Source organism: Cotesia glomerata, linkage group LG7 (genome assembly GCF_020080835.1).
Source record: "Cotesia glomerata isolate CgM1 linkage group LG7, MPM_Cglom_v2.3, whole genome shotgun sequence".
Lineage (NCBI taxonomy): Eukaryota > Metazoa > Arthropoda > Insecta > Hymenoptera > Braconidae > Cotesia > Cotesia glomerata.
The window spans coordinates 16187866-16201464 of NC_058164.1; the positions used below are offsets into that span (position 1 = coordinate 16187866).

General features: G+C 43.8%; 1 protein-coding gene across 1 annotated transcript in view; it reads left to right on the plus strand.

Annotated features, from left to right (window-relative positions):
* LOC123268383 (ras GTPase-activating protein 1) overlaps nt 1–13599 on the plus strand; it is a 59580-nt gene that overhangs the window by 31588 nt on the left and 14393 nt on the right. Inside the window, exon 5 of the mRNA XM_044733396.1 lies at nt 8081–8424. Coding sequence (XP_044589331.1) covers nt 8081–8424 — 344 coding nt within the window. The remainder of the gene's footprint in view (nt 1–8080; nt 8425–13599) is intronic.

The window sequence follows — 13599 nt, forward strand, 5'->3', positions numbered from 1 at the left end:
ATCGGAAAAATTACAGTTATCAATATGGGAAAAAAATCTATTAAACACGATTGTTAATGACTTGAGTGCATTTTCATAGCTGGAATATGACCTTAGAATTGAAAAATTGACAAAATTTTAAAATTTAAAAAAAAATAGCATGTAAAGAATAATAAGAAGAATAAAAATAATTACATCTCTTTCGAAATGCCTAATTTCGCCACTGCTCCCTTAAGCACTCTTTTATTGTATCCAGTATTCGTCTATAACAAGAATTACCGAGTGATATTATTAACTCCCATTCCCTTGAGAGTTTCAAAAATAAAGCGTTCGAATTTTTTCTCAATCTTGAAGTATCAAATAGTTTGTAATCCTATTAAATATTTTCAGTTTGGCTTGTTTTTAGTTACTAATATGTCATTCATAAGTTATTGTATCACATCTTATTATACTGTTTCTGTCTTATTACTTAATTACACTTTTTGTTATAATTCATTAATTATACTAGACACTGTACAATTTTGCATCTGGCTATAAGCCTTGGCATATAAATCTAATAAGTAAATAAATAAAATAAATAAAGAGAAGATACGAAACCATATTTTCGAATTTCAGACTGTCGTTCGATTGTATCGGATTTTTTTAATCTTTAAATGACGTACGCAGTGTTTAATAGATTTTTTTCTCTTATTTATAACTTTAATTTTCCCGATTTTTTGGGTTTTTGAGATTTTTTTAACTTCCCGCTAAGGAAATCGAAGATTTTCAAAAATCGGGAAGTTATTGTTTTTATCCCGTTTTGAAAAAATCGAGTTCTCATCAGATCTCGACGTTGTGAGGTCATAGAAAGCTTCCCTGACTACCCCGCGATGTTGCCACTATGTATGTATGCATGTATGTATGTATGTGTGTGTGTGTGTGTGTGTGTGTTTTTTTTTTTTTCCTTAGGGGGGGGGAATCCTTTTTACGGATTCTAGGCATAGCTGTTTGGCCTGGATATGTGGCGACTCGACGCAGCGTCATACTAAAACTCGACGCTGACGCCCCTACCCACTAAACCCTAAACCCCTTTCTCTTCTATCCTCTGATCCCCCATGGTACCGCCGTAAGGCATTTCTTCGCGGGGGGAGGAATTAGCTGCCGCTCTTCCTTCTGGTGGCTAAGATGTTATTTCTTTCTTCTAGATTCTGTCTTTCGCTCTTTTCCTCTCAATGGTTCGCAACTCTGTAAGCACTTTTGTAGCAAAAGTGCTTGTGGCGTTCCAGGCAGCTTCTGACGACAACATTGCTTCTACTATTGATTCTGGTTGGGTTCTCTTTTTCAGAATCTTCTCTAACTCATCGCGCTGTTGGTTGAAACGTGGACACACAAAGAAAACATGCTCCGCATCTTCATTGACCCCTGGACAGGACGGGCACTCTGGGGTATCATCGTGCTTAAAGCGGTGAAGATACTTCCGGTAACATCCGTGTTGTGTGTGTGTGTGTGTTTTTTTTTTTTTTTTTTCCCTTAGGGGGGGGGAATTCTTTTTACGGATTCTAGGCGTAGCTGTTTGGCCTGGATATGTGGCGACTCGATGCAGCGTCATACTAAAACTCGACGCTAACGCCCCTACCCACTAAACCCTAAACCCCTTTCCTCTTTCCTCTAATCCCTCATGGAAACCGCCGTTAGGCATTACTTCGTGGGGGGAGGATATAGCGACTGCTCTTCCTTCTGGTAATTAGGTATTATTTTACCTTTCTTCTAGTTGTTGTCATTTGCTCTTTTTCTTTCGATGGAACGCAAGTCTATAAGGACTTCTGTTGCAAACGTGTTTGCGGCGTTCCAGGCAGCCTCTGATGACAGCATTGCTTCTACTATTGTCTCTGGTTGGATTTTCTTCTTCAGGATCATCTCTAGCTCATCGCGCTGTAGGTAAAATCGTGGGCACTCAAAGAAAACGTGCTCCGCGTCTTCATTGATTCCTGGGCAGGACGGGCACTCCGGTGAATCATCATGCTTGAAGCGGTGAAGATACGTCCGAAAACATCCATGTCCTGACAACATCTGCGTCAGATAGTAATTGACCTCGCCATGACTCCGGTTTATCCAAATGTCGATTTTCGGTATGAGACGGTGTGTCCATCTTCCTGTTGTCGCGGCGTCCCACTGCGATTGCCATCGTGCGATGCTGTTCTGCCGTTCTTCAGCTCTGAGTTCCTCGGCACTTAGTGTGGTTGACCTCTTTCGTTGGTAAAGGTTCCGTCTTTCCTCAGCTAGAACTCTAAGCGGCAGAGTTCCGGAAATGACACACACTGCTTCCTCTGATATTGTTCGAAAGGCGCTTGCAACTCGTAGGGCACTCATACGATATATTGGTCCAGCTTTTCTCCATGAATCTTGCACCTCTAGTGCGTCAGCCCAAATTGATATTCCGTAGGTGAGCACCGATGTGACTACCGATGACAATAGTAGCCTCCTGCTCTGCTTTGGGCCTCCGACGTTCGGCATCAATCGTGCGAGACTAGCTCTCACTACTGACGCTTTCGTACAGACGTGTTCCACTTGCTGCTTGAAGTTGAGTCGGGCATCAAGCATCACTCCCAGATATCGTATATGAGGTTGTGATGTGATTTCTCGGTCACCGACATTAATCTTAATTGTTTCAACTTCTTTTCGGCTGGTAATAAGCACTGCTTCGGTCTTCTGCTTGGCCAGTTGTAGGTTTACTGTATCCATCCACTGGTTGATCTTCTCAAAAGTGATGTCAAACAGATGTTGAATCTCGTCGAGGTGTTTGGCGACGATCACTGCGGCAACATCATCCGCATACGCTACCAGTTTGACACATCTTGGAAGCTTCAGTCTCAGGAGCCCGTCATACATGATATTCCACAGAAGTGGACCAAGAACAGAGCCCTGTGGCACACCACCGGTTATATCATACTCTTTCGGACCATTCTTTGTATCGTATTTCAGCACTCTATCTGTAAAATAGCTAATCACTAGTCTGCGAAGATATGTTGGCACGTTCTTCTCGTCGAGAGCTTGCATGATGCAGTCCCAATTAGTGGAATTGAAGGCATTTTTGATGTCCAAGGCAGCCACCAGGCAGTACTTCTTCGTTCCACCCTTCCATCTAGTTCCTGCGATAGCCTCTTTGGCCGTATTAACAACCAGGTTGATCGCGTCCAGGGTTGATTGTCCTTTCCGGAATCCATACTCGTTGTCTGCCAAGAGTGGGTCGACTACTGCATCTATTCGTTGATGGATGATACGCTCTAATATCTTACCCGCCGTATCTAGCATGCAGAGTGGTCGGTAAGATGACAGTTCTTCTGGCGGTTTCTTTCCTTTAGGTAAAAGTACTAACCGTTGCTGTTTCCACTTACGAGGAAAAGTCCCCTCCTTGAGGCATGCATTGTAAGCGTCTAGAAATAATGTTGGTGCTGCTTTTATGATGGTTTTCAAGGCTATATTAGGGATTCCGTCCAATCCCGGCGCTTTATTATTTCCTACCCGATTACAGGCCTCCAACAATTCTTCTTCAGTGACAGGTAGAATGTCGTCCAGTTCATCTTGCGTTGACTGATAATTGAGACTGTGTTGCTGTGGAAACAGCGCAGTGACGATTTTCTGAAGGAGTTGGGGACACGTAGGTGACGGCATTTGTTGTTTCTTCAGGTGCGTCATGACCATCTTATACGGCCGACCCCACCCGTCTTTGTCGACTTCGTATATGAGCTCTTTCCAGCATCTTCCTTTGCTCTCTTTTATGGCCTTATTAAGTTCACGACGAGCTTTTTTGTACTCTGCGATCAGCACTGCAGAGTAAGGTCGTTGATAGCCACGCTGTGATATTCTTCTCTTTCGATGACACTCTTTACGGAGGTTGCTGATATGATCATTCCACCAGTGTACCGCAGGTCTTGAATTCATAACACGTTTGCGAGGCATACTGGCATCACAAGCTTGTGTTACTCGCATCATCAGGGCCTTAGTATGTTCTTCTGCACATCCAGTCTCTATCGGATCACTATCGAGGGCTGTTAGCAATACTTCTGGGTCAAGAGATTTCACCTTCCAACCGACGGTGTTAAATTGCTTGATAGGCCCCCGGAGGTTCTGGTCGTTTGACGTTTCCCAGAGTATCGCATGATGGTCACTGGCAGTGTAGATGTCCAGTATCTTCCAGTTAGTGTTACCTTTAGCAAGGCTGGTACTGACAAAAGTGACGTCTACAATCGAGCTTGCGTCACCTTTGGTGTAGGTCGGCGTGTCACCACTGTTGAGCAAGACTACATCTAGTGTAGAAAGAGCTTCTAGCAGCTCTCTTCCTCGTGCATTAGTCTGCTTACTGCCCCAGTCCACTGCCCAGGCGTTAAAGTCCTCGGCTATCGCCACTGGATGATGTTGCTTCGCGTCCTCGGTCAGTCGATCCGAGAAGTCAGTAAACTCAGCAATTGAGAGGCTAGGTGGTGCGTAGCAGCTGTAAAAACGGATGCCATCTACTGATGCTGCTACAAAGCCAGCGCTGCCATTGGTAGCTACACTCTGGAAAGGGAGCTTACCACAAGCCCAGATCACAGCTTTCGTGGTGATATCCGTCTCCCAAGGTTGTCCAGCTAAATGTTTATATGGCTCCGATAAAAGCACAACGTCGAGCTTTGATTCCCGTACTGTCTGAATAAGCAGGTCATGCGCAGCTTCGCAGTGATTGATATTAAGCTGCAGTATCCTCATGTTCGTTTATTTGTCAGCTTCTGGAGTGCTTCTTGGAAGACTGGACATCGGCCAGAACCAGACCGGTGAGCAGTGTCCTGAGAGCCAGGTTTTTCCGCACATAACGCACATTTCACTTTATCTTGGCATTGAGCAGCTTGATGACCTGTTTGCCCACATTTGATGCAAAGCCCAGATCGGTCGACTTCGCTTTTACATTGGGCAGTAGTGTGCCCAAAGTGCCAGCACTTATAGCATCGTAGTGGTGTCTTAATTGCTCTGACACGGCAATTTACCCAGCCAATCCTTATTTTGCCTGTCTTTCCAAGTATCTTCTGCACTATTGCTGCTGGCAATCGTACCGAAGCAGTTTGAGTACCTCTGTAGTCCGGACGAATTTTAATGACATCTTCAGGTATTTCGTAGTCATTTCCAGCTGCCTCTTGTAAGGCCTTCCGGACATCGTCTTTAGTTGTTTCGTCGTCAATGTCCCGGATTTCAAGCTGTTCCTCTGGGCCTTTACAGATGACTTGCGCTTCTTCTTTAAGGATACTCTTGATGGTCTTTAGCAAAGCTTGTCCTTTGTCTGCGGTCTTTCTGGAAAGCGTAATGAGCATATTCCCATCATTCGTCTTTTGAACCTTGTCAACGACGTCACGGGTCTGATCTGGTGGGACATCTTTTTTAATCCGACGCAGTATCTCGGCGTATTTTGCCTTCTCAACGGGTCGAATAATTAAGGCATCTGGTTTGGTGAATTTTCGCGGTTTTTCCCGCTTAGGCTCCGGCCGAGATTTGTTCACCGGTTGTTTTGGTAACCGCTCTCTCGCTTGCTCCTTCTTCTCCTTCTTGGATTGGACCTTCTGCCATTCAGTCACTTCTTTTTTTCCGGCGTTCTGCACTGCCGTGTTTTTCGGAGGGCTTGGTTTCAGGTCCTTTTTCTTCACAACTTGGCAGATCGTTGGGTCGGTAGAAGATCGATCTTTTCTCTTAGTTGACTTGCTGCTAGTTCTGATTCTGTCTTCCGTGACTGATTCACCGTCACCTTCGGCTCCAGTGTCCATTGCTTCTTCATTCACGATAGTTGCTTGAATGCTTCTCTCCGGTGTAGTGCGTGAAGTGCGTCGTACTGTTAAACACCATTCTTCATCAAGTTTCTTGAATTTCTGGAGGGCATTGGCTACGCTGGTCGTCTTGGTCTTAATCTCCATGTGGATATTGACCTTAGATTGGATGAAGTCATTTAGCTCACTGGTCAGCTTTTCAAGGCGTTCAAACGCTTGCGACCGCTTCATTTCAGCGCTTGCTTCATTCGCTGCTTGTTGGGCATGAGGCCCGTTTTCACTATTGTTGTTTTCCTGAATTTTACTCATACTTTTAAATTCACCAGCGCATCGTACGGAGTGGAGCGGGTTGTCATAACTAGGAACGGGTGTACCCTCGGAGATAGTACTCCTACCCCAGTTCCCTGAGGCCTAGCCGACACTTAGCCAGTCCCGGAATACACGGACGGACTAGACTCGCTCGGAGCGGTGAAGATTCCGATCTCTAACACTCACTGCGTACTTCCTGATCAAGGCCCGAAGTGGCTGGCTCCTGATCCACTGCTGCAACTTACACCTCGGCAGAGCAAGCTGACATCAGCCGTGGCCTGCATCGTCGGAAACTACGACACGAGGTTCCGGTCACTCCCAGTGGGTAACAGCAGGGAACGATCGTCCCGTTAGGTCCCCCATTAAAGGGGAGTTTTGTCCACGGGAACGTATTTTATTTTGCTCTTACCCTCTGTACCAGGTACAGCGAGCGTTCTCCCATCCGCTACGGGGAGACGCGCCTGGTAGCAGTTTCTCCTCTGCCCCAAGCGTGTGTGTGTGTGTGTGTGTGTGTGTGTGTGTGTGTGTGTGTGTGTGTGTGTGTGTGTGTGTGTGTGAACACCTCGTAACTTTTGAACGGCTAGACCGATTTCATCGCGGTTGGTGTCATTCGAAAGAGCTTCGCCAAACTTAGATTTTCTGTAAGTTGGAACCAATTCGGATCCGTAGATTTCGAGAAATTGCAAAAAAAGTGAAAAAAAAGTTTTTTTTTTTTTTCATTTTTTCTAAATATCTCCGAATTGGCTGAAGCGATCGATCTTAAAAACTAATCAGCTCTTAACCTTGAAAACCCGCAGCGATTGCCACCAACCGCGTGAAAATCGGTTAATTCATTCAAGTTATAGCAGTTTGAAAATTGAAAAAATCGTGTTTCATCGAACTTTGATAAGACTTTTAAGCTCGAAGAGGTCAAAAGCATAGGAAAGCTATCTCTTGGAGCTCGGAGAGCTCCAAATAACTCATAAATTGTATTTTTGAGCTCGAAGAGCTCAAAAACGTCATAAGTGCAATCTAAGCGCCTAGGTATGGAATTAGAGGGAAGTTGCAGGGATGGCCTTCAGGGTCAACCGTTTTCCTAATTTTTTTTTTAAATTTACTTCTCCGTTGTTGCCTTTCGGCCTTGAAACATGTAGTGGGATTTTTACGTCCGTTCCTATTTTCTCACTTTTCTTCGAACCTGAAGAGGGATATTCTCCGTGATGTTTGTCTACCTCCTTTGTAGCTATCGGCAACTTACAATTATTGTACCCGCATTTACCTGTACCTTGCCCTAGTACAGTGACCAGATAAACTACAGACAACTTAGTCAAAATACAGCCAGCTACCGATCGAAGCGTTGTGAGCGCCGAAAAAACGGTGTCTCGGAAACTTGAGTCTCGCCTCAAGCCTGTTGTTCGGGCAAGCTAAGCACTGAGATCGGTTGGCCAACAAGGATCTTTGAATGACCCATTCATATAAATAGTTTGAATACGGATAGAGTTGAAATATTTGCAGCTTTGCGAAGTTATCCGATTCTTGTTAAGGAAGCCATTTTTATCATCTACTGTATATCTAAATTTTGATCAAATTTGTTCAAACTCGATCTTATTTGATCAAAACAGATCCAAAGATTTGTATTAATCAAATAATTTTATCTAGTCGAATCTCGTTTTGCCAGAATAGATCAAATTAAATTTATCAATATCTGTTCCGTACCTAAACTTTGATCAAATTAAATCTGATTTGATTCAATTTGATCAGCGCAGATCTAGACTTTTTCCGGGAAGATGACATTTTTTTTCTGTAGGAAATGTGTAACAATAAATATTGTGATTGAACAGCTCCTTTACCGCACCATAATTAATGTCTACTTCCACCCTGGTTTATTGCTTGTACCTTATTATTTAACTGTTAGATAATCCTTAATTTCTATAATGACCAAAAAGAAAAAAAAATTGATTCATCATTAACTATTTAGTATGAATGCTATTCAAATAATTAATATACATTAATTTTCCCGTTGTTTTTTTTTTTTTTTTTTTCAGGTTCACGATAGTGTATTTGATAGACCTCATTGTTTTCAATTGGTTGAACGTGCTCTTCCTTGCTTAGCTACCATTACATATTTAGCTGCACCTAATTCTGAAAGTGCGCAAGACTGGATAAATGCATTAAAACCTCTATGTGTATCTCAATTAACGCGCGCACCTAAAATTGCACGCTTACGGGAATTACGATCACTACATTTGAATATTTTGGATGCTCACAGACTTCCTTATAAATTAGTTCCAAACCCATTCATCATAGTGGCTCTTAACAATGTTAAAGTAGCACGTACAAAAGTTAAAACTTGTTTACATCCATTATGGGACGAAGAATTTTTATTAGAGTACGTATGAAACCATTTTCATAATATATACTTAGAGTTTAGAGATACAAAGATGTAAGTAACAAAACAAAAATTGACTTGATACTATTTTTGGTTTAATTGGGGCGATACTCGTCCTAGTCTGAAATCATCGTGTTTTATATTTTACTACCCTATACATGATTTTCTCAAAATCAAAAATTGAGAATCAATTACATTCAGTTAGTGTGGTTATAAATAAAAATTTGCTCAATAATAATTGCATGCCTTAAGCGCGATGGCGCGAAGGTATATCTCTACTGTGGCCTAAAAATCAAGTTTCCTATCTCGTCAAGAGAAATTGTATTTTTAATCCACAATCCTCGTACAAATGTTTAAAAAAAATACACTGGTGGCAAGAAGAATGATTACTGAACTAATTAAAAACACTGCTTAGTAAATTAATTATCAATTTTAGTGAAAAAACCCGTTTTTTAAAACTTGTAGTGGAAATTACTGTCGAAATATGGTGGTGTGGTTAAGATAACTAAAAACATGTACAATTTTAGGACTCATTTTTTTTTCACCCCTCTTATTAAACTTTAATGATGAACCCTATTTAATATCAAAGCTTGATATAGCTTCGTTTAGTTGTAATTAAAACATTTTGATTGGTATTCACACCGAATTTTCCAATTTTAGTCGGCCATATGTTTATTTTTTTTAGTAAACAGAGTTCTCACAGTGACTACGACCGAGACAACGTATATATGCATATTGACTTGTAAGTAGTTGATGTAACGGAACACGTGAGGGCGTTTTATTCTATTATTCGCATCATAAATAATTACTGTACGCGGGAAATTGAAAATAAACAAACAAATATTAATTAATTTTTTTAAATAACATACGTATACGTACATCTTATATATGACATGAGCGCTTAAGGCATGTAAATTTGGTTTTACTTAACTTTTACTTTTTTTTACTTTGTCTTGGCTATGGTACACTGCTTTCAAAATTTTGAAAAATATAATAATACGGGACAATATATACACCCAGATTACAGTATTTTTTTGCAAGGGAGTTTATGCAAGACATTAATGATGATAGCCTTTTAACAGAATTTTTAAAAGTTTGTGTAGGATATTTTTCATAAGATATCTATCTGCAATAGCCGACACACACACACACACACACACACACACACACACACACACACACACACACACACACACACACACACACACACACACGCGCGCGCGCGCACTCGGGGCAGAAGAGATACTGCTACCGGGCGCGTCTCCCCGAGCGGATGGGAGAACGCTCGCTGTCCTTGGATGACACTTAATCTCTTAGTTGATGAGGTACAGCGGGTAGGAGCCAAGCAAAATAACCAAACAAAATACGCTTCCGTGGACAAAACTCCCCTTTAATGGGTTGGTCGCACTAACTGACCTAACAAGACGATCGTTCTCTGCTGTGACCCACTGGGAGTGACCGTTACCTCGTGTCGTAGTTTCCGACGATGCAGGCCACGGCTGATGTGAGCTTGCTCTGCCGAGGTGTAAGTTGCAGCAGTGGATCAGGAGCCAGCCACTTCGGGCCTTGATCAGGAAGTACGCAGTGAGTGTTAGAGATCGGAATCTTCACCGCTCCGAGCGAGTCTAGTCCGTCCGTGTATTCCGGGGCTGGCTAAGTGTCGGCTAGGCCTCAGGGAACTGGGGTAGGAGTACTATCTCCGAGGGTACACCCGTTCCTAGTTATGACAACCCGCTCCACTCCGTACGATGCGCTGGTGAATTTAAAAGTATGAGTAAAATTCAGGAAAACAACAATAGTGAAAACGGGCCTCATGCCCAACAAGCAGCGATTGAAGCAAGCGCTGAAATGAAGCGGTCGCAAGCGTTTGAACGCCTTGAAAAGCTGACCAGTGAGCTAAATGACTTCATCCAATCTAAGGTCAATATCCACAAGGAGATTAATCTCCTTAAGACCAAGACGACCAGCGTAGCCAATGCCCTCCAGAGATTCAAGAAACTTGATGAAGAATGGTGTTTAACAGTACGACGCACTTCTCGCACTACACCGGAGAGAAGCATTCAAGCAACTATCGTGAATGAAGAAGCAATGGACACTGGAGCCGAAGGTGACGGTGAATCAGTCGCGGAAGACAGAATCAGAACTAGCAGCAAGTCAACTAAGAGAAAAGATCGATCTTCTCCCGACCCAACGATCTGCCAAGTTGTGAAGAAAAAGGACCTGAAACCAAGCCCTCCGAAAAACACGGCAGTGCAGAACGCCGGAAAAAAAGAGGTGACTGAATGGCAGAAGGTCCAATCCAAGAAGGAGAAGAAGGAGCAAGCGAGAGAGCGGTTACCAAAACAACCGGTGAACAAATCTCGGCCGGAGCCTAAGCGGGAAAAACCGCGAAAATTCACCAAACCAGATGCCTTAATTATTCGACCCGTTGAGAAGGCAAAATATGCCGAGATACTGCGTCGGATTAAAAAGATGTCCCACCAGATCAGACCCGTGACGTCGTTGACAAGGTTCAAAAGACGAATGATGGGAATATGCTCATTACGCTTTCCAGAAAGACCGCAGACAAAGGACAAGCTTTGCTGAAGACCATCAAGAGCATCCTTAAAGAAGAAGCGCAAGTCATCTGTAAAGGCCCAGAGGAACAGCTTGAAATCCGGGACATTGACGACGAAACAACTAAAGACGATGTCCGGAAGGCCTTACAAGAGGCAGCTGGAAATGACTACGAAATACCTGAAGATGTCATTAAAATTCGTCCGGCCTACAGAGGTACTCAAACTGCTTCGGTACGATTGCCAGCAGCAATAGTGCAGAAGATACTTGGAAAGACAGGCAAAATAAGGATTGGCTGGGTAAATTGCCGTGTCAGAGCAATTAAGACACCACTACGATGCTATAAGTGCTGGCACTTTGGGCACACTACTGCCCAATGTAAAAGCGAAGTCGACCGATCTGGGCTTTGCATCAAATGTGGGCAAACAGGTCATCAAGCTGCTCAATGCCAAGATAAAGTGAAATGTGCGTTATGTGCGGAAAAACCTGGCTCTCAGGACACTGCTCACCGGTCTGGTTCTGGCCGATGTCCAGTCTTCCAAGAAGCACTCCAGAAGCTGACAAATAAACGAACATGAGGATACTGCAGCTTAACATCAATCACTGCGAAGCTGCGCATGACCTGCTTATGCAGACAGTACGGGAATTAAAGCTCGACGTTGTGCTTTTATCGGAGCCATATAAACATTTAGCTGGACAACCTTGGGAGACGGATATCACCACGAAAGCTGTGATCTGGGCTTGTGGTAAGCTCCCTTTCCAGAGTGTAGCTACCAATGGCAGTGCTGGCTTTGTAGCAGCATCAGTAGATGGCATCCGTTTTTACAGCTGCTACGCACCACCTAGCCTCTCAATTGCTGAGTTTACTGACTTCTTGGATCGACTGACCGAGGACGCGAAGCAACATCATCCAGTGGCGATAGCCGGGGACTTTAACGCCTGGGCAGTGGACTGGGGCAGTAAGCAGACTAATGCACGAGGAAGAGAGCTGCTAGAAGCTCTTTCTACACTAGATGTAGTCTTGCTCAACAGTGGTGACACGCCGACCTACACCAAAGGTGACGCAAGCTCGATTGTAGACGTCACTTTTGTCAGTACCAGCCTTGCTAAAGGTAACACTAACTGGAAGGTACTGGACATCTACACTGCCAGTGACCATCATGCGATACTCTGGGAAACGTAAAACGACCAGAACCTCCGGGGGCCTATCAAGCAATTTAACACCGTCGGTTGGAAGGTGAAATCTCTTGACCCAGAAGTATTGCTAACAGCCCTCGATAGTGATCCGATAGAGACTGGATATGCAGAAGAACATACTAAAGCTCTGATGATGCGAGTAACACAAGCTTGTGATGCCAGTATGCCTCGCAAACGTGTTATGAATTCAAGACCTGCGGTACACTGGTGGAATGATCATATCAGCAACCTCCGTAAAGAGTGTCATCGAAAGAGAAGAATATCACAGCGTGGCTATCAACGACCTTACTCTGCAGTGCTGATCGCAGAGTACAAAAAAGCTCGTCGTGAACTTAATAAGGCCATAAAAGAGAGCAAAAGAAGATGCTGGAAAGAGCTCATATACGAGGTCGACAAAGACGTGTGGGGTCGGCCGTATAAGGTGGTCATGACGCACCTGAAGAAACAACAAATGCCGTCACCTACGTGTCCCCAACTCCTTCAGAAAATCGTCACTGCGCTGTTTCCACAGCAACACAGTCTCAATTATCAGTCAACGCAAGATGAACTGGACGACATTCCACCTGTCACTGAAGAAGAATTGTTGGAGGCCTGTAATCGGGTAGGAAATAATAAAGCGCCGGGATTGGACGGAATCCCTAATATAGCCTTGAAAACCATCATAAAGGCAGCACCAACATTATTTCTAGACGCTTACAACGCATGCCTCAAGGAAGGAACTTTTCCTCGTAAGTGGAAACAGCAACGGTTAGTACTTTTACCTAAAGGAAAGAAACCGCCAGAAGAACCGTCATCTTACCGACCACTCTGCATGCTAGATACGGCGGGTAAGATATTTGAGCGTATCATCCATCAGCGAATAGATGCAGTAGTCGACCCACTCTTGGCAGACAACCAGTATGGATTCCGGAAAGGACAATCAACCCTGGACGCGATCAACCTGGTTGTTAATACGGCCAAAGAGGCTATCGCAGGAACTAGATGGAAGGGTGGAACGAAGAAGTACTGCCTGGTGGCTGCCCTGGACATCAAAAATGCTTTCAATTCCGCTAATTGGGACTGCATCATGCAAGCTCTCGACGAGAAGAACGTGCCAACATATCTTCGCAGACTAGTGATTAGCTATTTTACAGATAGAGTGCTGAAATACGATACAAAGAATGGTCCAAAAGAGTATGATATAACCGGTGGTGTGCCACAGGGCTCTGTTCTTGGTCCACTTCTGTGGAATATCATGTATGACGGGCTCCTGAGACTGAAGCTTCCAAGATGTGTCAAACTGGTAGCGTATGCGGATGATGTTGCCGCAGTGATCGTCGCCAAACACCTCGACGAGATTCAACATCTGTTTGACATCACTTTTGAGAAGATCAACCAGTGGATGGATACAGTGAACCTACAACTGGCCAAGCAGAAGACCGA